Genomic DNA, 24,309 nt, shown 5'->3' with positions numbered 1-24,309 from the left:
ATCATGATTATCTGCTTCACCTTTGTACCATCCAAATTTGATAGTTTATTTACAGTACTGGCATGTAATAACATTGGAACTGGGTGTGGGAATGTCCATGTCCTGTTGCTTTCTGCACTCTTGTGGCAAACATTAGTTCTGGGCAAGGGTTTCTATGGTTTTACTCTCTGCTTTGTGAAGGATCTCTGTGTAACCCCTAGGGAAGCAACATTCCCTTGCAGTCCCTCTAATTTCTTTGGTTTTGAGCATCTTGTACAGCTTTACTTAACATAATACAACTGCACCAAACAGGTGAAGGACAGCCATTTAGAAACACAATTTTCGTTTAATCAATAGCTTTGTAGCCTTGCCAGCTCTGCCTTTCTTTTTGAAGGCTTACTCTGCTGAGTAAGCCAGGGCTGTGTTAAGTAGCTGGGCCGTAATGATTTGGCAAATCTTGCATCTACTTCCTGCCACAAGGGTTCTGATTTCATACTCCACTGGCTTTGCTGGCAACAGCCTGGTGCGCCCAGTGACCCAAAACACGGGGACAGTACAAGTCCCCATTGTGCAGCCTCCCAATATACATCAGCGCAGGAAACATTAGGTTTGTAAGTGCCATTTACCAAATAATAATTTGTTTTTATACAAGGGCAGTGATCTAGATGAAATATTTACTTTTCCACTAGCAGTTGGGTTCCAATAGCCTGTAACCCGTGCTGTCAGCCTGGCCTGCTGAGTTCAACAGGTTCCAGGTGAAAATGACTTCCCGAGCTGGGGAAGGTGATAAATCCCAGACTGTCACTTGGAAAAGCCTTTGGTAGTAAGTCAGCAGCAGCAACGCCAGTGGAAATGTTGTTGCCTCTAAAAATGTGGTTCCCTTTAGCTGTTACGTCAGTGGAAGGCTGTGCTGGTGTGGAACAGGGTTGGCTGCCTCTTGGCCAACAGTTGTGTTGGGAAATAAAATTCAGCAAAAAAGAGTTTACTGGAGAAATGAAATAAACAGGCTTGCTTTGTTCTCAGTGATCCCTTTCCATTTGCAAAATCCTCCCTACATCGGATGCCAGGCCTCTTTCCATTGCTGGATCCAGCCCAGCAGGGAGTTTGTCGTCTATGTCTTTACTTGAACCCCAGTTTCCAAAAAAGAGGAGAATAGCCCACAGTTTTCTCAGTTTTCTGCTTTTGCTCTTGCTTAGGTAAAACAAATCAAAGCAAAAGGAATATGATCATGATGGTTTGCTCTGACTAGCTTGAAAAGTTTCCTTCCTGCTGGGCTCTAATTAGCTCAGGGCCTTAAAAATGAGTATTTTTCACTGTACCTTCTTTCTCTGTTTCAAAGTGCACTGGGACACTCATCTAATACACCAGATTTTATCCACATATGGGATAGTTTGACCTCTCAGAAGTTTCTCATGTTCACCCTCTGGTAGCTGTTTCTCACCTGCCAGTGACAGTCCAAATCCTGCCTGGCTCTTCCACCTGCTCCCCGCTGGGCTCCCTTCCTCCCACCCTGCTGTTTGCCAGCGTCACTCCGGAGACAGCTAATGAAGTGACAGATTTCTAATCTAGATTTTAAATATTCATTTTAATTGCACACAGTAAAACTAGGCTGCAGGATGAACAAATGCTCCCTAGAAACAGTTTGCTTCTTAGTTTAGGTAGTCTCTGTACTTAGGGAAAGTATCTTTCCTTCAAAGGAAAAGCACAGCTTCCTTTCTTCCTCCTGAAGACATAACCACCAGCACTTTTCAGAGGGTGAATTTTTTCCTGTCTGCTTCCTCTTTCATCTCAAGTAAAGTGGATTGCTGTGTAACGTGGGGTAGATTTGGTCAAAGGCAGAACTCTTCCCTAATATCCATCATGAGCTACCATGAGTCAGCAGTGGTCACGTTTTGATAAAAATGCAGACTGCCTGTGTTTAGTAGCTTTAAAGAAATGCAGCAAACTGGGTTTTCCTACAGGAGCATTGTAACGACGACATTGTCATCAGCTTTCCTGCCTTTGTGTACAAGCATCACTTCCCATCTATTCACTTGAAGTGCCATCTCCACTGGGTATATTTTTTTACCTCTTTCTCCATTATTTTACTCTGTTATTGACACATTTCCAGTACTAATCCAGATATGATCCTGAGAGTTTTCTCCAGTCAAAGAAAAAGCCAACTTGTTTGCTTAGGAAAATATAGCCATACTTTCTTTTTATACTTTAAGTACTACTCTCCATACCTGCAGCTCCTTCTGAGCTGTTTATGGTGTGTGTTCAAGTAACCTTACCAGGTTTGCCAAATGTGTGATTGCAGGAGCCCCTCTGAGCACAATGAACAGAATCACATGAGAAAAGCTCATAGACATCTCTAGAAAGCTGTCACCAGATAAAAGAGACACACCCTGCACCTCTTACCATCTAGAGACCCTCTAAAACAGTATCTTATGAAAATAAAAGACTTTCTTCTTTCTCTGTAATTTGTCTTCACATTAACATGTTCAAGCCAAAGTTATTCAAAGCGAGAGTGTTTTTTCAAGTAGTTTTTTACTTTCCTCATGTCGCTTCCTTAGACAATATGAAAGCAAACTTGACTTTATTAGCCTTGAGGTTTGTAGGCAACCAGTCACACCCACTACCCAAAGAATTTCACTTCAGTATTGGTCTGAACATATCATTTCCAAATTGCTTTGATACCAAGCCATAATTTGCAACATTCCTGTTTGATATTGAGTCTCTCCCTGCTGATAAAATGAGTGAAACTGAGATAACTTGCTGAACTTCTATAATCATTTACGAACAGCCAAGGCCAGGTGGTTCTGGTACTATAAATTATTTTAGCAGCTGAACCATTATGAAAAATCCCAGGAGTTTAGGGAGCCGGTGTGTGGGAGTGCCACTAATGGAAACAAAATTTTTGAATTGCATCATGCATTTCCTGTGCAATTTTTTTGCTAGCTAGTTCTGGTGGGTTTTTTCATTTTTGGAAGCAAAAGTGAGCCCAGAGGTTTGTTACTGTCTGCTGCAGTCACCTGTTGTGTTGGTGAATCAGTGCAAAAGGATCACATAAGGATGGATTTCTTCTTGCACTGCATTTGCGAGCCCACAGTGATTGACAATGTGGACCAAGAAAGAGGATGAAAAATATTTCTGTGAAGAGGACCTGCTGCTCTGAGAACCATACACCCTCTGCCTTGTCTGGGGACTGCAGAACACTTGATGCTGGTAGAATTTATATATTACATTCACTTCTCACCTTTTTGTCTTTTGATGTTGGCCATCTCCTCATTCTCACCTACAGGAATGGAGAATTCATCTCCCAGTGTGGGCAAGGCAGCCAGCATTCCTGACTCCCCCAGGCTGTCCCACTTCCCCAGCGCTCAGCTGTGGGTGGCTTCCTGATGGGGCAGAGTGTGGGACATCTGGGTTACTTGTGTTGCACGTATTTGGCAAATATTCCACACCATCTCTCCCCTCTCCTTGGTTTTCTTTTAAGGGTGTCTTGTGTTGTAGCTCTGCATTCAGGTTTGGCACTCAGTCGTTTAATGCAGTTGACTGGAGGCTTTCAGGGGTTTCACAGGAGTTTTGGAAAAGTGATTGCGCGCAGAGCATCCCCTGGGGTTTCTGACACTGTGAGTGACAGGGCCGTCAGTGCTCACTGAGCTTTTGTCTCTCTTCCCTCGTGGGTGGGAAATCCCACCCAGCTATCCCAGGGTTTGGTCTTTTTCCACCCTACAATTTATATTCCCTTTTCATCTTCTGAGGAAATGCATGTCACATTTTCAGAGGTCTCATTCTCACCCACTTCAGGCAGTGCTGAAAGCAAACAGCTTGTTACCCTTCAGCTTGTTTCTTCTGCTGTGCCCCAGGGTGCTTTCCAAAAACAAGGAGCTACAGATGGAGCACAGCAGCCTCTGTGGAATGAGCAGTCCTTCTCTGCCCACCACTGGTTCATTCATAGTCGCTGTGCTCCTTCTGCAACAGTTCTCTGTGTTCTGAAACCAAATTGAAGCAAGAATTTTGTATGTACAAGAAGTGGATTTAATCTCTTGGAGGGCAAGGATACAGCTTAATGCAAACATTTTCATGGAGATATCCTCAGATGAATTATTTTTACTTTAGGGTCACAGCTCAGCTGTGATCATGACAAATAGCCAGTGTCAGACAAGCGATTCCCTGTAGAGAGTTGCTGATCCATGTTGTACAGTGAGTGTTTTTGGATATATCTGTGTTCACCTCTTCAGCAGGGATTGATTGAAGGAATTAAAGCAGTCCTTGACTCCTGCTGGTGCTGTTGTGTCAGAAGACTGCTGTATGTTGTTGACAGGTATCAAAGCATTTGAGAGGGTGTAGAAATGCTCAGCATGTGGTTGGATGCCTGCATGGAGTTGGGAAAGTGCTTTAAGGAAGGAGACAGGAAAGATTTGTGTAAGATGCTAAATGGATCTTGGAAAGGAGGGAGTATTGAGATCAGAAGGAGGAAGGGTCTTTTCCTGAGGTAATGCTACCTCTTCGATGCTGAGTTTCTGCCAAGTTTATTTGTACATATATTGATCAACTTTAGCATTTTGTAGGACTTCGTATTTGGTGGAGCACTTTTTTTTCTGCCCCTGCAGCCTCAGAACCTGCCAGCTCTTACCAGAAACTGTGAATTTTTTTCAGGAAAAGGTTGGTATGCAGGGGCCACATCCTAGAAATCAGAAGCAGTGGAGAGAGGCCATTGGAATGGTGGATGTTCAGTTGTGTTGCAGCTGGATTCCTTCATCTCACCAAAGGTGCTGGAATACATCAGGCAATGCTTGTCCTGCCGTGAATCACCCACTCTGTGAAACAGCAAGGGCTCCTCAGAGAGAATCCCATGAGTAAATGTCTGTGAAATGTCTGAGAAAGGAGTCAATAATGTGAGCATGTGATGTTGCTGGGGAGAGGATCCTAAGATGATTCAGCCTGTTCTTCATGGCCTTGGTTAGGCTTCAGTCAAATCATGTAAAGGTCTGGTGTTTATGCCAGTGGCATTTAGATAAAATGTTTGACTGTGAAACCCCAGTGGGTGTGCCTGCTATGTCACTCATGTTCTGCCTGTCCCTGCCATGTCAGTCTCATGTGCTTTCTGTCCCTACCATGTCACTCACGTGCCTTCTGTTCCTGCCATGTCACTCTCATGTGCTCTCTCTCCCTGTGGCACAAACTCGTACTTTGCTGCCGTCCAGATTCCAAGGCAAAAGAGCTAATCCTTTTTAAATGAAAACCATATCATAAAGGGCTGGATCTGTCATGCAGCTGAATAAACCACAGCTTTCCACACTGTTATTCACCATAGGCGTTCATGTGTTCTCACTCGCTGTTGTTGACTTCCTGGCTGCTTGATGAGTAGATAGCCATATAAAATATCTGGTTACTTCATTATTGGAGAGTGACATAAACTTGGTTATGAAAACAAGAGTCCAGTAGTCATGGCTCCCTTTAAATGTTGACTTTCTTGATTAAAAAAAGCCCAAAAGTACAGCACCCGTCCTGAACACCCCTGTTCTAGATAACACTGTGTACACAATAACTAGCCTCGGTTACTTCAAATGCTTTAAGTAGGATCATCTCCCTCTCTTCATCACAGCTCCCCAAAATGCTCCTGACAGTTTCTGGAAGAGTCAAAGCATATTTAAGAAACAGTGTTTACATGTTTGAAAAGCAGAGGGTGAAAAAGCCTGTTTTCCATTAAGCCAATGCCCTTAGTGGCCACTGGTTTTGTAGGAAAGTTGCACAAGATGTTTCCTTGCCTCCTCCCTCACTGAGAGCTCAGCTCACCTCAGCACTTTCCCAGGATTTGTTAGTTTGTCCAAGCCTCCCTTGGGTCCCTCTGACCTCTCTGGCTGTCTCTGCCTCTCTTGGCGGCATCACCTCCCTGGGTCTCTCCCTCAAAGTTACTGTCCTCACTTTGCACTGCAGCTTCTATTGCAGTTCCAGCTCAAATGAGCACCCCCACTTCACTTCTTCCTCTGTTATGCCTTTATTCTCAACTGGATGGAAACCTCATAACTTGCAAGATTATCAGTATTTTATATTGAAATGTTAAACATGTTGAACCAGTTCAGAAGTAGGCATCTTTCCAGTGATGCAGCTTCAATTTCAAATGTTAATAAAAATTCCTAACACTGAACTCAATTTGGAAGCGGACAGCTCACAGGCTGGATGATGTGGGGTGCTGTCTCCCACTCCTGCTTCAAACCCAGCCCAAGGCAGAAGCTGCTGAGAACTGTTGATGTATGTCCTCTGCTTAGTTTGGATTTGAGTTTAATGGCCATGTTTAATGTTCTCAGCTGCCAGCCATGCACCCTGTGTAACCTCCTTCAGTGCCAGCGTCTTCCTTTGTGGTTGACACTGGCTGCACTGCAGAGGTGGGACTCCCTTCTCAAACCTTCATTGAAACCCAGTCAGAGGTGGGAAGGGGAGAAATTTTGTCCTTCATATGGACATCGTTCATATGGAAAAACAGATGGCATTTGTGCATGTCTAAATAGCTGTCCTTCCATGGGGCGCTGTCATCCTGCCCACGCTGACATGCCAGAGCAGATGTATTACAGCTCCCCTTCTCTCTTCCATCTCCCACTCTGCAAGGATGTTGTCCAGTCTGCTCTCCCTTTGCATTTATATTTCTCCAGTGGGCTTTAGAAAGAAATCTTGTGCTTAGTCCTGGCTCTGCATTTATTGCTGGATTACTTGTGGGTGAGTCATGGCAAGCTGGGTCACAGGGAATGACTTCTCTCATATTCTCTTCTGAGAAGGTCATTGGTGACATGCAAGGCTGGTACTGCCTGTAGCTCGTAGCAATGTTCCCTTGCAGAAACAAAGCCTTTAGGAGAACATCTTCACACTAAGGCAAGTTACAGGTAGAGAAAGCATGCTGCCCAGCAATCAAGTATTAGCCAGAAATGTTAAAACCTTAGTGGTCCCACTGAGCTTTTCACTTGGAGCGTGAGGTATCACTGCCTTCTCCTGCCCCCCCCTGTATTTGGGATCCAGCTGTAATGGGCTCTTTGATCAATTCTATGAGTTCTTGTTGGTCTGCAGGACTGACCCCAAGGAGCTCTTCCTATTTAATGTGTTGCTGAACTTACACACTTGCAAGTCTTTTTGAGTTGGTTCTTTGGAAAGACTCCTTTGGATTTCTATCTGTGGAAGTGAGAGACAGCCCGCTGTCCTCATTTCCTTCTTGGCAGCTAGACATCCTCCCTGCCCTTTTGAGAAGTGGTGCCTGAGGTAAGTGCAGTTGTGTGGAGAGCAATCAATTGTTTGTCATGCATGTTTAATAAGCATCTGGGGTGACAGCCAGGACACCTTGGGTAGCCTTGATAGCCGTGAGTTTCTAAAGTGATCCAGCGTTTGACTCACCCTGAGTTATTTGCAGGCAAATGGAATGGTTTGACTTTCAGGGAGGTGATGGAGGTGCTCTTACTTTGTGGCATTTTCACTTCTGGGTGTCTTTTTTTCAGGCTTCCCTTTTTCATATTTCATTCTTTTGCTAGCTACCCTTTTTCTGAAGGAAAGCTCTTCTGCTGCTGTTGATGGTATTTTCTATCAAACTTACCTCTTGTTACTTCATATCTCTTCCTGCTAAGGGCAAGTTAATCATAACAGTCCTGGGGATTTCTCCAGTGGTCTCTTATCAGCCACAGAGTTGCAGCTGTAGAAAAGATTTTAAGCATCTCCTAAATCCGTTTCCCCCAGCCCTTGGCATTATCCTCAACTCAGATTTGAGGTTTTTATCGAGGGTCATAGTGGTTCTGGTGAAGATTTGTGTACATGACCTCAAGAATCTGGAGGTGCAGCAGTGCCTTGAAGGCAGTAGTAGGCTTTCCACAGGCTTTGATGCACTTTGGCTCAGGCTTGTAAAGAATAACAGGAAACACTGGAAAACACACCAAGGGTAAACAGAGCAGTTTAGTTACATTAACTGTCTAGAGGAGAAGCTCCACTAATGACCCAAACAAACAAAGCAAGTGCATTCGTTCAGCATTGCTGTGGGAAGACAGAGGGCTGATAATTGAGTTTAGCTTAAAAGCGTTACACAAGAAACTGGCCAGCTCAGGCCCAGAGTGCAATTCTGGCATCCTGACCCAGTTCTGATTGCTGCACAGGCTTCAGGGAGGCCAGAGCTCCCAGAGACTGCATGCTATTTTTTATTCATAGCAGTGGTACTTTAAAGCCTTGTTCTCCAACAAAAGTGCATCAAAGAGATCTGTTGTTGCTGCATCCCTGTGACTCCTGATCAGATTTGCCTTGCTGTGATTATGTTAACAGTCAGGACTCAAACTGGTCAGTCAGCTTGTTTCTGGCCTCACACATGATGAACAACAACAGTAAATGTGCTTCAGGACTCCTCCAGTGAGGCCCTGGTGTCTTTGACTGGTAAGCAATGCATTATTTATATTAGGGAAGAAGCTGGAGTGTGAAACCAGAGTCCCAGGGTGCTTACTCTGAGTAAACATTGAATGAAAGGAGTTGAAGAGCTGACAGTCTATGCTGTCCTTGCTTGCGTTTGTGGAATCTCATTGTCTTTAGGAGGAGAATGTGATGAACTGAAAGGCAGAAGTTTCCCGTGGGGTTAGGATGGAGGAGTGACTGTGCTCGTAACAGCACAAAGGGAAGCCGAATCCTGCTCATCCATAGTGGCTCTGCTGGCTTTGTGAAGGGTAACAGGCAGCATCTGTTTGTGGCTCCTGATAAAATGGACATTTATGTCTCAGGAAGCACAGAGGGCAGTGGGTTTGCAGGGCAGTGCAGTGTCATTTTGACATTGCTACTTCTAATCTAAGAGCTTTTCTTATCAACTCTTTGTTCAAGATCAGTTCATGTAAGAATAGCATTTCCCAAGGCAGAATATTTCAAGAGACTGATTACCTGCTTCTAATTCCACGTGAATTCTGAATAGCAGGTAAGATTAGATGGTCACAAAGGAAATGTAAACTGTTGATTCAGTTTGCACTGGTGTTTAGTACAAACGCACACTGCTCTGTCCTATTTATTTCTGTTAAAAGGAGGTGGACTATTCGTTAGTGAAAAGAATCAGCACAGCATTGCATTTACTACATGTTTAGGAAAACCTGGTCCCTTTGATGTAGGTGGAGACCCTTGAACTTCCGAAAAGAATGTGTTAGCATGCTAGGGTATGCTTTAGTCCTGAAGGTCATTTAATCATTTTCTCAAGTGAGTCATTGTAAGGTAAAGTAGATGTTGAGAAAAGTTATGCATTGCCAATTAAAACAGGCTCCAAAGGTGCTGCTGGTTTCATTCTACCAGAAACTCATCACTGAGAGGCCAGGAGGGGTTGCCTGTGTACCTTGAGGCCACATCCCAAGCTAATAAAAACTGGCAAAGCTCCTGTGCTTAATACCAATAAAGGTATTCCTTTCAGGCTCAATTCCTTTATGCTTATGACTTTTAAAAGGATTTCTGTTAAGAAAACAGGAATGATTCAGGAATGGGTAGATTTCACACATGTAAGAATTGAATTAATTTCAGAAGAAGCCTGTAAATAACTTGAGGTGTGAGTTCTGATTCAGTCTTTATAGAGAATACTCTTTATCTGCCTCAAACCCCCTGCAAAAGTAAAGCTGAATAAGGTCTGGCAGCCTCAGCATTAGTCCTAGGCAAGACATCTTTCAGGATGTCGGGTTTAAAATAAAGTTAAGGACAGGAATGTACTAATTAGTTACTGCTACCTTTGTTTTTTGCCAACAAAATCTCACTTTCAACATATTTGACAAAAAATAATTGAAGTTAATCAGAAAGCTAAAGCATTTCTTAATTAACAACCCTAGACCAAAGACCAGTCTTTTCTGGAAGGGATAAAATCAGGGAGCCTAAAGCACTTGGGAAGTCAGGAAGATGATTTGTTTTCACCCTTTTGAGGTAGAACAGCTGATGTGCTGACCAGGAGACTGTTCAGGAAGCTGCCAGAACAGGAGGACTGCCAGATCCCATCCCACAGAAACAGAGTAGGAACCCAAAAAGGGCCCAGCTTTGAGTCTCTCTCAGCACTGTGGCACTCACAAGGCAGACAAGCTGCAAGAAACCTTGAAAACCTGCCTGGTCTCCCTTAGAAAAGTTAACAGGATTGCTGCATGCCCACTAGCCTTCTAAACTGGCATTTTGGGGTGAACTTAGTTCTGGAAGATTCCTGACAAGCTCAGATCCCTTGCTTCAAGGTACTGAGCCCTTCTTTTTCTGACTTTTAGGAACACAATCTTTAGATGGGCTTATTTGCCTTGGAGAAATACTGCTGGAACTTTCATCCTAGCATGTGAGGAGTTTTCTCTATGTGTAGAAACAACATGGGTAAAATATATGGAGTGAAACCCAGGCTCTGTTGAAGTCAATGGTAAAACTCCCATTTACTTAGTGGACCAGGAATTTTACTCTTTACTGTTTCAAAGTTAGAGTTGCTAATAGACTGTTAGATAATTACTGCGTGCATCAAACAAAATGTGCTTGATATTAATGTTTCTTCATTGTTCAAAAACCACAAAGGTTTAAAAACAAGAATAACTATGAACTTCTGAGTCTAAAAATTATGTTAAATGTAGTTTTGCTAGAAATAATAATGTCCCTGGAGATAAACCTAAAATAATAGACTCCACTGTATAATCTTCACTGTAAGCTAAAAATAGCAGAGATGGTGGTTTAACCTAAGCCATAATTATCAAACTGCTGAAGGGGGTTTGGTTCATTGCAACTAGAAATGGATGTCGTGTTTGGGCTCTGAACAGTCAAGTCCCACGACTGAGGAGAAGCAAAGCCAAGAGCACAGTCAGAAAGCAAACAGGAGCCTCAGATTTGTAGGGAAATAGCATGGATTAAACAGTGCAACACCATATTTAAAGGGACTGCTCCTGGCTTGCTCCAGACAGCCAGCTGGAGACCCAGTGATGCAACAGCAACAGAGGCCCATCTCTAGATCATTCTGTCTGTGTGTTTGTAGGGATCATATCCACTAGATTTTGGAAAGCAAGCCAGAATTTTCAATAAATATTCCAGCAGATACCTTTCTCTGATCTACATCACTTCTCCAGGTTCACTTCCCATAATCCCTCAAATAGTCACATTTCCTAGGAGGAAAGTCCATAAGAAGCATTTTTAAAAGTTTCAAACACACAAACACCAAACACTCTGATATTAAGGCAATGGATAAATTAAAGGAACCTATAGTTCTTTATTTAACAAGTGCCCAGGGCAGTACGTGACTGATTATGTGTTGTATGTGCAGCCTGTTATTGAGTTGTTAATTGCTAAGAGCATCATTGCTAAAGGCAGTGGGAAATGAGAAACCCACACCATAACTTGATAGATTTTTGTCTTGTTTTGTTCCAATCCAACAGCATGGGAATGAGCCACGATGATGATCATCAGCCCTGTGCTGGGAGGTCTCACATTATGTCTGGAGAATGGGTGAAGGGCAGGAACCCAAGTGACCTTTCCTGGTCTTCGTGCAGCCGAGATGACCTTGAAAACTTCCTAAAGTAAGGATTGTGCTGAGTGTCAAATATTCTATCAGGCAAGAATCCACTCTGTTGCTTTAAGGTGAAGGTATTAAGAATTTTCCTTTTAAAAAAGTGTACATGTGTCATCAGGGCGTGCAAGTTTGAATCTGTCTCCATTGCAATAGCCCCTTGAAACTGAGGATTGAAGAGAGACAGAATAATTATGTGCAGTTGTCAATGTGCTGATAACATCTTTAAAAAAATTCCATATCACTTTCTTTTTACAGAAAATGCCCTTCAGTTTTTCAATGGCAGAAATCTGTGTGTAGGTGGCCTGCAGAAATCTCTGCTGAAGGATGCTGCACCTTTGTGCTGTGGCTTTTACTGTCTTATTATTAAATAGCTTTTCTTTTATTGAAACTTGACTTTGCCTGGAGGTAATTCTGATGTGTTTTCTCACTCCTCAGTGAGTGTTGGTCTAAAACAGTTCACTGTAAACTTCTTTCCTACTGCATCCATGTTTCAGCTCATCATATTCAATTGTTCAGGAAGGATTTCTGTCCTGCTGCTTGTTAAGTCTTATGTACTGCAGTAAGCACTGGAATTGTCTGAACTCTGCAGTTCTGGTCTTAACTCTTCAGTGCAGCTCTGACAAACAGTGCCTGGCACAGTACTTAGTGCTAGGAGGGAGTTCAGCATGGAAAATTTCCCACTCTGGGGGTTAGAGGTGAGAAAGAAAGGAAAACAATGAAAGAAAATGGGATATTTACTGCCACATTAAAGGTACGAATTTGAAAAAGAAGTTGCATCTGAACTCATCTGGTTGCATCTGGCCCCAGATGTGACAGTGATATTCCAATTTGTAAAAGATTGTTGTGAAGGCAAGGAGAAAAATCTTCCCTTTATGCCTGTGATGGATAAGACAAAAAGTCAAGGGCTCAGAATTCAGCTGGAGGGATTGAGGTGAGACATGATGGAAGACTTTCTAGCTGTCATTTCGAGGCTGGTGAAGCTTTGGGCTGAATTGCCCGAGGGCAGAATTGAGTCTCTTTCAGATTTCTAGGAACAGTTTAGACAAATGTTGAACCCAGAATGTTGTGAATGTAGTCTGTCCTGCCTTGAGGCCTGGGGCCATGCATGAGTTCCTAAGGACCTTTCTATCTGTAGTTCTCAATGATTTAGAAGGCTTCCAGGGAAAACCCACTGTTTCACATGAGATTTCCTTTTGAAGAGACAACAGCAGCTCCTCTGTAGTAGTGATCTAACACTGCAGTTCAGAGGTGCTTTCCCTTAAGGGCATCTTTCCTTCCTGCCCTCCCCAGGTCCAAGGTGAGCACCTGTCTGCTGGTGACAGACCCCCGGAGCCAGTATTCTGTTCGGCTCCCTCACAAGCTGCCGGGGATGCACTACAGCGCCGACGAGCAGTGCCAGATCCTTTTTGGGACCAATGCCACGTTCTGTAAGAATATGGAGGTAAGAGCTCGTGGGTTGTAGTTGGAAACAAGGTGGGAAGCGGAAAAAAGGCTGCCAAGCCCTGGGGAAGAGAAAAGGAGTCTGTACTTCCCTCAGTTTCAGCACTGCTGGTGGAAAATCAAATGGCCTTGAGCTCCGTGTCAGCAGCTCCTGCTTAGGCCTCATCTTTCTTTCCCCACACTGCCCTTGGTAATCTCCCAGAGCAGACTCAGAAAAACTGGTGTTTGCACTTTGTTCCTTTTTGACATTGTTTTGCTGAAATGCTCTGTAGAGATTGTTTTCTTGGAAGTTCAGCTGAGGTGAAAGTCTCTCCTCACAAGAGTGTTTGGCTACTTTCACAGAGTCAGCTTAGATGGCTGGCTGGGTGTTTCACGGCCTTCACCTTCAGACCACTGCAGTGTTCTTAGGAGCTGACTCTTAACTCTGTGCTGAGGAAATATTGAGGTCTGCTTGTTTCATGAGGCCTTCCCTACAGAATTCTGTGCAGAATCTTGTGAGTTTTCTAAGCAACATCATGTTTAATCAGGATTTGGGTGTAGTGTGGTTTGTATCACGTGGTTGGTTGGCAAAATGGAAACACTGATTGTTGTTGTCTCTAGAAGAAGGTTGTATTTGAGATGAGGCTGTCCGACTCATCCTCTGGAATTTAGACAGCTAAACTTTTCATAAGGTCTTACTCATAATCAGATCTTTTAATTTTGAGCAGATCTTGTCTGCACCCTGCTTTAGACAGGGAGAGGGGTAGTCCCTGCTTCCACTGTGGCCTTGGAGACATCCAGAAGAAAGTGATGAAGCTGTGTTGGGTCACCAGCCCCAGCTGGCAGCATCCCCTCCTGTACAGATAGGTTTCTTGCTTTTAATAACTGGCCATTTGTATTTTTTAGTTGTCCTTCATTCCCATTCTGAACAAGCTTGGGGTCTTAAATCAGTGTTAAGAAAGAAAATAATAATCAGAGATAACTGAGGTTTCTAAGTGCCAAATTACTAAAACTGTGGAACACATGCAAGTCCTGGGAAAATGCTCTTAGTTTCACGTTAGCTGTTTTATTTATTTTGGACTTGGAAACTAGCTAATATAAAACAATAGGAAAAGAATCTGGATAGGTTGTATTTTCCAGCTCCATCAAGAAAATGCAGACCACCAGGACTACTGTACTGGAAGCAAAGTATTTGAATATAGGTCTGTAAAGAAAACCTCAGATCTACCCAGCATGACTCAAGTTCTTCCACTTGTGTGGGTGTCACCCAGCTGGGCTCCTCTTGGAATAGATTTTTTCTATTTCCCTTGTTGTGATAAAAACCCATTTTGTTTCTGGATATTCCAATGCCTAATGAGAATGTCAGCCTGCTGGTAGGTGGTCAGCATTTCTCACACAGAAGCTGCATGTCCACTCTGGAATTGCTTCAGGGACATGTTTGCCAGAATAATGTGCCAAGAGGCACCATTCTCTGCGAGATGCAGACAGCAGGTGCTTGTGTTTCCCAAGATATTTTCACCAGTCTAATTATCTGACACCTTTAGAACACAATGAAAACCATGCTCTTTTTCTCCATCTCTCCTTTCTCCCAAAGAAAAGCATATTTTATGAAGACATTAGTGCTTTCTAATGAAAAGCCTGGTAGAACTTCAGCAGATTAAAACCAATTTGCAGTCCCTTATTTAAAATTATTTCTGTTGCAGATGTGCATTAAGAATTAGCATTCACCCTGTGAAGCTCTGGATCAGTTATGTCACATGCCATTAATTTAAGCAAATATTTGCATCCTGTTATGCTACTCTGAATTGGTGTTTGATGGCAAGGAAAGGAAATTCTTTAGAGGAAATGATCACTTTTGATTTTTAAACCTCTGAAGTTTGTGTTCTTTTCACCTTTGTGTTTCTCAGGCCTCCTCTGCAGAATACTTGTATCATAAGTCTCAAAGCTGTCTACAAAAATATGAACCAAAAAAAAAATTGGCACTGGTCACTGGCATTAGCTGTAGAAATTATTGGCAAATACAGCTGTCTCCTCTTTTAGCCAATGGTAATGTGGTATTTTTAATTCAATAAAGTATTAAAAAAATCCAAACGTAAAAGCAATAAACATTTGACAGTAAATATTTGTTACGAAAAGGAAATAAACTTCAGGAAATGAGCCTGCTCAATCTTTTTATGATTACATGTGTCTACTGCCTATTTTCTTATATAATAAAAGAGTTATATTACAATATTTCTTTGGAGATAGTTGAGCTACATAATTATGTCAGGCAAACTAGAGGCCCTACATTCAAAAATGCCATGCAATTTGGTTTAGAGCAAGTTTTAGAAGTTAGATGATTCCAAAATTTCAACATTTTTGAGAAACTGCAGAAAATTTCTGTGCAGTAAGCTCTCTCCTTTAACAGCACTAAAACCCAATTTTTTAAAGGAATGTAATCTTTGCCTTCATAGAGAGTCAGGCCCCTCAATGCTTGGCAGTGGCTGGGCCTCCGACACCAGCCCAACAAGATAGTTAATCCATGAATATTCACCCTTATCTGAATATTTGAGATTGCATCCCCAAAATTCTTCTTCTATTTTGTTTTTAATGATAACTTAGATGCCTTAGAACAAAATGGTAGCTCTCAGGTTTATAAGTTTCCCAGACCAGCTATCCTGCAGCTATTCTGCTCCAAATTTACAGAACAGAAATTAAAACATGAGGAAGGCTCAGCTTTACATATCCTAAACCTCTTGACATTCCTTTTTTCTTTACTTCTACGTTGTGATATACTTAAAAATGAGTTTATGATAGATGATCCATAGTCTGTTGTGATCTATGACCTCCAAGATGTTGGGTGAGATTTTCTAGTGCATGTCAGCTCTTTAAGGAGCTGTGAATCAGGCTTTTAGCCTGGGTTCTTGTTAGGGCAAAGAACAAGTGTCCAGGGATGGGGCTTGGAGCAACCTGGGACAGTGGAAGGTGTCCCTGCCCACGGCAGGGGGTTGGAACTGGATAATCTTTAAGGCCCCTTCCAACCCAAACCCCACTCTATGGTTCTATGATTTCAAGTATGTTAATGAATCTCTCAAGACCCTTCAGTAGCTCCCCCTTCATATCCAAGTTACACAATTTTCTCCTGGAATATGCAAAGGCATCAGAGTGCTTTCCCATGGTGCTTTCTGTTCATCTTTCCCATTGCAAATGTCAGGCATTGTCTGATCCCTGCGAGTGTTTATCTAGCAGGATGTACAAGTGTGCTCAGCCATGCCAGGCATGCTGCCTGTCTCCAGCTGGGAAGCTGTACAGTGTTAGCAGAGCTTTGGCCCACCTAAGAGCTTACACAGTGGCCTTTATTTTGAGGCAGACAAGTTGCTTTTAGCAGAAATTAAATAGATGGCTGTGTCGTTCTCAAGCTCTGAGCAGCATCATGATAATTGCAGGAAAAGCTGAACAGAAGTGCACCTCTGATGCTGCACAGGGCATTATCAGTGCACCCCAAACACAGAGGTCCTGGGGGCCTCTAGCTGCTGAGTGCTGACGTGAGTCCAGGGCTAACATGGGAGCAGTTGTGCAAATTACAGGCAATTCAACCTGTCTGACCTCTGTCCTTCAGCTCCACACTGGGCTATGAATCAACTATTGTGAATTCATTTGACCCCTCTGAGAGAGAAAGCAGAAAACTTCAACCCCAGCCAGGCAATGATGCCTCGAGAGCAGGGGTTAACCCTTTGCTCTCCCTGTGTTTATTCCAAGAGGAATAGAACGGATGGTTTCTGTTGAATCTCCCATGGAGCAGAGATGGTGTTTCTCCCCCAAAAATGCATCAAAACACATTCAAAACCTCACATGGAAACATTCTGCATGTTTAATCTTTATTTTTCAGACTGGCACGCCTACCAACAGAGGCTTTTGCACTGAAATCATATTTATGGGGGAAAAATGTGATTTCTATCTCATGTATCCATTTGGCTTTTTATTTTATAAGCCTTTTGGCTTATTTATTATCAACACATTTTTGCGGGTTTTTACGCAACCGTCGTTGTCCAGCATTGTTTTGAGTCAAAACTGAGCTGAGGCTGGACTGGCACTTGGAAGGAGATTAGCATTGCTACAAAGAGATTTTTTTCTGACAGGGACACTGTCAGCTCAGATGTAGTTGGGAATGTGAATTTTGACATAGCACTGTTTATAGAAATATTAAACCAGCTAGAATTGGCTCCACTGTTTTTCTTAGGTTCAGGTTGTTTTTTAACAAATGTAGGTATTTTCCAATATCTACAGTTACAGAACAAGAGGGCAAAGTTGATTGCAAGCCAAAGGAGAAAAAGTAGATTTCTTGGCTGATATGGAAAAGGAGAGGAACCAAAAAACAAAGTAAAGGAAGAGCAGCAATTTCAGTGATCAAGTGGATTTTATTAATCCCTTCAGTTTGCATATTTGATGGTGTGGTGGTGAGTATAATTCAGCAATTGTGGGTCTGTCTGTGGTCTTGATCTTGCAAAGAAACTGCTGGAGTGGCCTCTTGGGCTCTGTGCATGGGAATCAATGGGCCTCTGTTTGCCTTTTCTCTACAGGGCCATTTGTGAGATGCAGACCATGATAGTGAGCCCTATTATTTAGTAACGTATAGAATATTTACAAGAACGTGGTAATTAGATTGAAAACTGGTTTATCCTGAAAATAATAGGTTGCATTGTCACTTTCTGTACAACCAGGGACTTTGTCTACATAATAATACTAACAAATCTGGAAGAGGATGGGTTGGGTTTTTCTTGAGGCTCGCAGGATAGAAGCCTGGCAATTCTAAAATAAAATGAGCAGATTTTTTTTGAGAAGTAAAGGTAACAATTAGCCTAATTGCCATTCTGTATTTTATAGTTTTCCTCATGTAGGTTGTTAGAATTCAGACTATTTTCACGTTGCCTGTTTCTATGAAGCCAAAGTGTCCTATTTCACTGCTTCTGTATGTTGCAAAAATACCTTTTTCTCTTTATTTTCAGTGGAAATACTTTTTGTTTAAGAGAGAGGAAGAACGAGAGAGAAGCAGAGTTCCTGCCTGGGCAGCACAGCCCAGTTTACAATTATTGGAATGCTTCAGAAATTTTTGTACGTGTTTCAGTTTGGAAGATGGTCAAAACACATTCTGGTGCAGTGGTTTAAAGAAAAATAAAAAGAGGGGAACCAAAATAAAATTATAAAAATACAACGTGGAAATTTAGGAATATAAACATAATAAACTCTTAACAATAGTAGAGAGAGCCTATTAAAAATTAAGCACTTGAGCTTGGCAATCCTACATTTCTTATTAAGACAAGGGGAGGGAGAAAGAATTAGTGTAGCCTTGTGATGTGGCATCTACAGCTAAAGTTTGAACTTTACAAAATTAGCCAGAATACGATTGCGTATCAGCCTGAAAATAGTGTATAACAAGCTTGAAGGGCATTCAGACTTCTCCACTGGCCTTCTGGGAACTTCCCATCTGCAAAACACTTCAAGAGAACCCCATAATTTTCACAACCACATCTGAACAGTGTGTGTACATATCTATATTTATTTTGCTGTCCCTTGCTTCTCTTTTTCCATGGCCAAGAAACACAATCCATAATTTCATTCTTTTAATTTTCCTTTTTTTTTTTTTTTTTAATAGACAACTCTGCCTCTTGTTCAAAAAAAATCAGTATTTTTCATATTCTACAATCAGGTGTTAAGCCTGGGGAGCTTTGTGGGAGCTGTTGAATGAACATTACTCTTAAGAACAGCTCTTTTAAACATTGGTTATAAGTCACAGTACAAAATGCCGATAATTTAGTTCAAAGACTGTTCTGGTGCCTTGTTCCATGTATCTCTACTTCTGGGTCCGGCCATATAAAGCACTTCCATGATTTTTTCAGCTGATGTACATGTTGAGTTGTCTCATTTAAGATGCTGAAATCTGGGCTCAGCAAAGCTCAAGAGTTCACACAGTGAAAGCTGTGCTTTGGTAGGAAAGTGCATAAAACTTGTCTTCTTCTCCTTGGATTTTTCCATGTCTGTGGATCCCTGGAGCTGGTGACATGAGTGCCCTAGAGGCACTGGAAAGATTTGTATTCAGCATAATGTTTTGCCATAAAATTAGTCTGTGGTCTTATGACTGCTGTCTTTCCAATCTCTTTCTTTTGACCATTAATTTAATTCCAGGTATATGAAAAAATTAAATAAATCTGGTGCTTTGCAAAGAAGTATGTCAGACATTGAAGGTTTTTAGTTTTCCTTGAGAGCACCAGATATTGCTGAAACTAGAAACAGTGTTTTCCTGTTTGATTGTTTGCTTCCCAATGTACAGTTTAAAAAAACAGAAAGTATTTCTATTCCTTTGTGCCTTCCCTGCAGTCTGAGAATCTTCCACTGTTTGTCTGGCACTACCTTGGAATATCAGCTCTAGACACATGTCAGCAGCTTGGCCACTGAGACATGGATCCGAGTTTCACAGTTACCTTGTCTGGGACATGTGGCTCCTTTCCTAAAGTGCCTTCCAGTTTTACAGGATTCGAGTTTGAAACAATTCTCATCTCATTTTCAACAGCAAGAAGCTCCATTAAACAATGCTGCTCACCTCCCTTGTGATTGCTGTGGGTCATTTATGCACCCATAATTAAAGACAGCGATGGTATAGAAATTGGGAGCATTGTTTTTATCACCTTGTTGTGTAAAGAATTGCTGCTCAGAAGCATCCTGTGAGGCTTTGAGAACATTTGCATTGGGCTTTGAACAGGAAAGCGAGAGTAAATTGTGTGTTTATTGTACCTAATAGGTGTTAATTAGGATCCTGGTTAGCAATATGCTGAGCCAAAACCTTGGCAAAATAAAAGAGTTCTGATACTTCATTGAAAGTCAACCGGTTTATAAGGAAGCCTATGTGTTATGAGGTCTCTCGCTCCTGTTCCTTAAGGATATTTATTCTTCCTAAGTTCTTTTTCATAGTCCCCTCATTTTGACAGAAAAATTGGTTTCATGGTGGTTTAATTCTGCTGCTAGAAAGAAGAGGTTCCACTTTCCAGTAGGCAGCAGAAACAAATTCATCCTCAGGAGAAGTGCAGCCAAGGTGAGGGAGTGAATGTGTAAGGAATTAACAAGCTTCTGTAGAGTTATTCCCTGGTGGGAAGGACATCTTTATTCGATTCTCTTTATGCTTTGGAGATTTGGAAGCTCCCCTTGTAGGTAACAATCTGAGGATTTGAGGTGGAGAAAGTATTGTGAGCCCTTTCTTGTGAGCCCATGTGACGTCATGGGGTAGGGTCACGCAGATTTTAGCAGCAGTGGTGATGCAGTAGCTACCCCAGAAAGAGCAGGCTCCAGACTTACTGCCTGTGGGCAAGGAGCTGGCTGGATTAACTCTGGCTTCTCCTCATTTCCAGCTGCAGCACTGAGCTAAGGAACCTAAAATAGATCCCTTTGCTGAGCTGTGCGTGAGCTCCGCACGCTGCGAGTCCATGTGGGCATGCAGGGATGGAGTTCCAGGGAAGGGAAACACTGTCCTGGAAAAGTGTGAAAAGCTGGGAAAGATGGGAGGGCCCAGAGCCAGACCCTGGCTTTAGCTGGAGCAGGCAGTGACACAGGAGCCTGTGGCAGTGACACTGAGCAGAGAGCTTCGAGCAGCTCTGGTTCAGCTTGTCTCCCAGCAGACTTTCAGCAAGACATTTAATCCCTTTCTGTTCCTCATCTTTCCACCTAAAACGGAGTGATAAAACTTCTTTTATCCCCAAGCTCCCAGAAGTCTGTTTAGATGGTGAGATCTCTGAGGGAGAGAAAACACCTGGCACAGTGAGGCCCCTTTGTCAAATAGATGCCATTATAATCCCTGTAATCGGAAGCGCCGTTCACCTGCCGAGCACATCTCTCCCAGCTTGGGAGTTTCCACATTGTGACCTCTCCCAGAACTGGTTCCTAACAGCTGTGCACACAAGCTTTCCTATCTCCTAGGAGTTTTTGAGAGTCTAAAATTTGCACCTTTATAAAAATTTCATTTTATTTCAGTTTTTAAATTTTATTTTCTTTCTGTATAAACTCCTTAAGGGTTCAGTTTCAGAAAAAGCTTTTTTTTTTTTTTTTAAACAAGTAATTTTAAATTTTTATTGAAACGCTACTTTTCAACAGCCATATCCCTTTTTAAAATTTTATTTTGCTCTTGGAAGTATTTCAAACTGGGAGCTGATCCAAAGATGACCTTTCCCCACAGACAGTTTCAACAAATCAATATTTTTCCAGTGCGAAATATCTATCATTGGAAAATCCTCACTGGCACTTCCTGAACGCTGTAGGGAATGCTTTGCAGGCAGGGACCTGCCTTCTGAAAGCTGGTTGCTGAATGCAGAATTAACACTAATATAGTTCTTTTGATGGCTGCTTCTGTATCAGTATAAGCTCTGAGCTGCCACTCACAACAACTTCCTTTCAAGTCCTGCCATTTCTTGCTTGGATATTTCACCACAAAGCTGGCTGTTTAACCATTAAAAAGTCAGTCACTTCGACTGTTTAATGGGAAGTTTTGTTTGGGTTCCTATTGTAGCTGAGGAGGATACATGATCTCTTTTGAAAAGAGCTATTAACATGATAAAACATCTTGGGAACATACAATCCCAAAGCTGATGGTTTCATCTTTGCTGGGGTATCTGAACACTATTAAATGCAGGGGACTGGGCTAACGAGGGCCTGGGCTTTGTAGTGGTGTGGCACCAGAACACAGAGCTCAGCGCCGTTACCAGATTTTTCTGTAACTGTTTCCTGAAATATGCTTTGCATTTAGGATTCCGAATCAAACACAGGGATGCTATAAAAATCCAATGTTTTCCATACCTCGAAGATGGGAGATTTCAGAAGGGTTGGTGTTGCTGAGAGACATATTTCCTTTATTTATCTCCCTAAAATTATGTGTGTGTATGTATATATGTATATATAGGCATAAATGCACACATATATATACACACCACACCCACATGTATGTGAGTATTTGCACCCTCTGTATCCCTAGGCTGGGCCCAGTTTTGCAGGTACAAACACACATACTTCAGGTGATCTCTGCCCATTTCTTCCCCATGCCATGGCTCATACCTGGGCATGTGACCTGGCTTTATCACCTTCCACGTTCTTGTGGGCTATGGAAGGATTCTGGTTGCCAGCCAAAATTGTACGAAAAGCTGTTGCATTTTTATGACTTTGTTTCTACGACCACCCCCTCTGTCCTCCCAGTTTTACATCAAAGAGCAGAAATTAACCCTAATTTAGGTGCAGTTTATGATCCAGGGACCTGAAACTGAAGCTGAACAAATACAGGCCTTGCGTAATGCACAGATATTTAGCAATGGTGCTCATATGTGTCTAGAACAACTCTTTTAGGGATGTAGTTACTTCCATTGCATCTTCAGCCAGGATGTCTTCCTGACAGAAAGCAGAAGCAGAGGGTTTCCTTCTGGGGCAAAATTTCTGTCTGGGTCGTTCAAGAGATCTGGCTGGAGTGTTTCTCCTCACATTCTGCTCTGAAGCTTTGTGGTTACGAGAGCGGGGCTGAAGACTGGAAAAGTGGAAATACTTGCTGTCTACATCTTTAATTTCCAAAGCTTCCCTTCATTTTACGTATCAATATTGTCCCCAGTCACAGTTTGGAAGGAGATTTTGCTGGTAGTGCTTTCACACTGTGGTTTATTGCCTAGATTTGTGTTCTTCCTGTAACACTTTTGGATGGTTAATAAATGTACCTTTTGATTTTAGTCCTCTCCAGAAGGCAGGGGGTTGAGAATCTGGGAGTTATGGGGTGGAACAATGAATTTCTCAGTAAGCTCTGAAATCTCTGCCTTGTCAATGCTTCTGCCTCACTATACCTATCAGTAAAACAGTGTGTGATGCCCTTATGGCTAATTGGTGCTTAAGTGCTTTCAGAGCTGTGGGTAAACCACTAATTAGTCAGTCATTTAGTCAAAATTACTAAAGACTGATATTTTCCCATATGCTCTATTTGTTCAGAGAAAATGTCTTGAAAATTCATTGATTTAGGTTTCCCCAGAGTATTTGCTCTTGTTTGTTTGACAATGACTTTCTGCATTGTGGTTAATACAGATGTTAAATTGTGCTGTCTCCTTCCAGTTTTTGTGAATATTCTTTGGGTTTAAATAGTGCAAAATCCTCTTTCCAGAAAGAAATGTGGAAATGGAGCAGGATGCAGATACTGCTGTGATAACTATTTTGTTTCGGTATGTTCTACATCATCTCTGGGACTGGGATCAATCTCATCTGCACCCTCTCTTGTACAGATCTTTTTTATAGAGATATGATCTATTTTATAGAGACATACCAACATGCCTGTACACAAAACACACATGCACCCAGTCTCTTACATTACATTGGGAAAGAACCATGAGGCTGAAGCGTGTTGACTCAACTATTTAATGAGGTGCAATAAATCTTGACAAGACCAGCTGGCACTGGAGTCAGGTTTCTCATCTTTTTACCATTACATTGAACTGTGAACAATAGTGGAAAGAAATGTAACTCTTCTTTTTCTTTCTTTTGGTACTCAGCTGTGTAGCACTGTATTGAAATCATCTACTTCCATGGAATGCGAAGCATGGTGGGTGCTGTGGAAAATGTTACCAATGCAAAGGCCCCTTTCCCTGGTGCTTTTTCTTAAATTCTGAAAACGTATTGATCTGGCAGATCACACAGTTGTGGTCAGCACTGAGATCCCTGCAGCACACACTGGCTGAGCAGAGCAACAGCACTGGGGACCCTGCCTGCCACCAAGCTCCTCCTTTGCTGCACAGCACACCGTGACATCCTTTCCGCTTTCTCATTCAACCTTCTCCCCAGGAGCATTTCTGGCTGGTTATTGCTACCACCAGCTGCAGTTACGTATCTTTTTTTAAAAATAGGAGTAATTAAGCATCTTGGACATCTAAGCATGTGGCATGGTTCCAAAGCACCCGACATGGCCTCCCATATAGGATTCCTTTTTAATGGACCAGATTTATTCTTGTGAAAAAAAATCTGTTTGAATAGCACACTTTTTGTTTGGGGTAGGTTTTGTTTCTGTCAGTGGCATCCATCAATCTCTTTCATGTTTCCAGCCTCACCACTTAATGCCAATCAACCCTTAAAAAATAATTGCTCCCAAACCAACTGGATGCCTCTGGATTCGCTTGAGAAAGACTGCCTGAGCTTTGAAGTGTATCCTGTAATGATGGCTGGCATCTCCAAAAGTAGTAACTGCATCTCCTTGCTTTGTGATTACAGCATTTGATGTGTGCTGGGCTCTGGTGCTTGGTGGAAGGAGACACATCCTGTAAAACAAAGTTGGACCCCCCTCTGGATGGCACCGAATGTGGCGCAGACAAGGTAATCAGAATGCTCAGCAGCATCACTCTTTGTTTCCCAGCATTTGGAATAATATTTCCAAGATGTTCACTATT

General features: G+C 42.3%; 1 protein-coding gene across 2 annotated transcripts in view; it reads left to right on the top strand.

Annotated features, from left to right (window-relative positions):
* The window catches only part of ADAMTS17 (ADAM metallopeptidase with thrombospondin type 1 motif 17), a 158,170-nt gene that overhangs the window by 67,476 nt on the left and 66,385 nt on the right, over positions 1-24,309 (top strand). For both annotated transcript variants that reach the window (XM_048317949.1, XM_048317948.1), the window contains exons 9-11: positions 11,334-11,474; positions 12,758-12,908; positions 24,134-24,235. In XM_048317949.1, the coding sequence (XP_048173906.1) occupies positions 11,334-11,474; positions 12,758-12,908; positions 24,134-24,235 (394 nt within the window). The remainder of the gene's footprint in view (positions 1-11,333; positions 11,475-12,757; positions 12,909-24,133; positions 24,236-24,309) is intronic.

The sequence above is a fragment of the Corvus hawaiiensis genome, chromosome 13, assembly GCF_020740725.1.
Source record: "Corvus hawaiiensis isolate bCorHaw1 chromosome 13, bCorHaw1.pri.cur, whole genome shotgun sequence".
Classification (NCBI taxonomy): Eukaryota; Metazoa; Chordata; class Aves; order Passeriformes; family Corvidae; genus Corvus; species Corvus hawaiiensis.
This window is presented reverse-complemented; position numbering and strand designations above follow the sequence as displayed.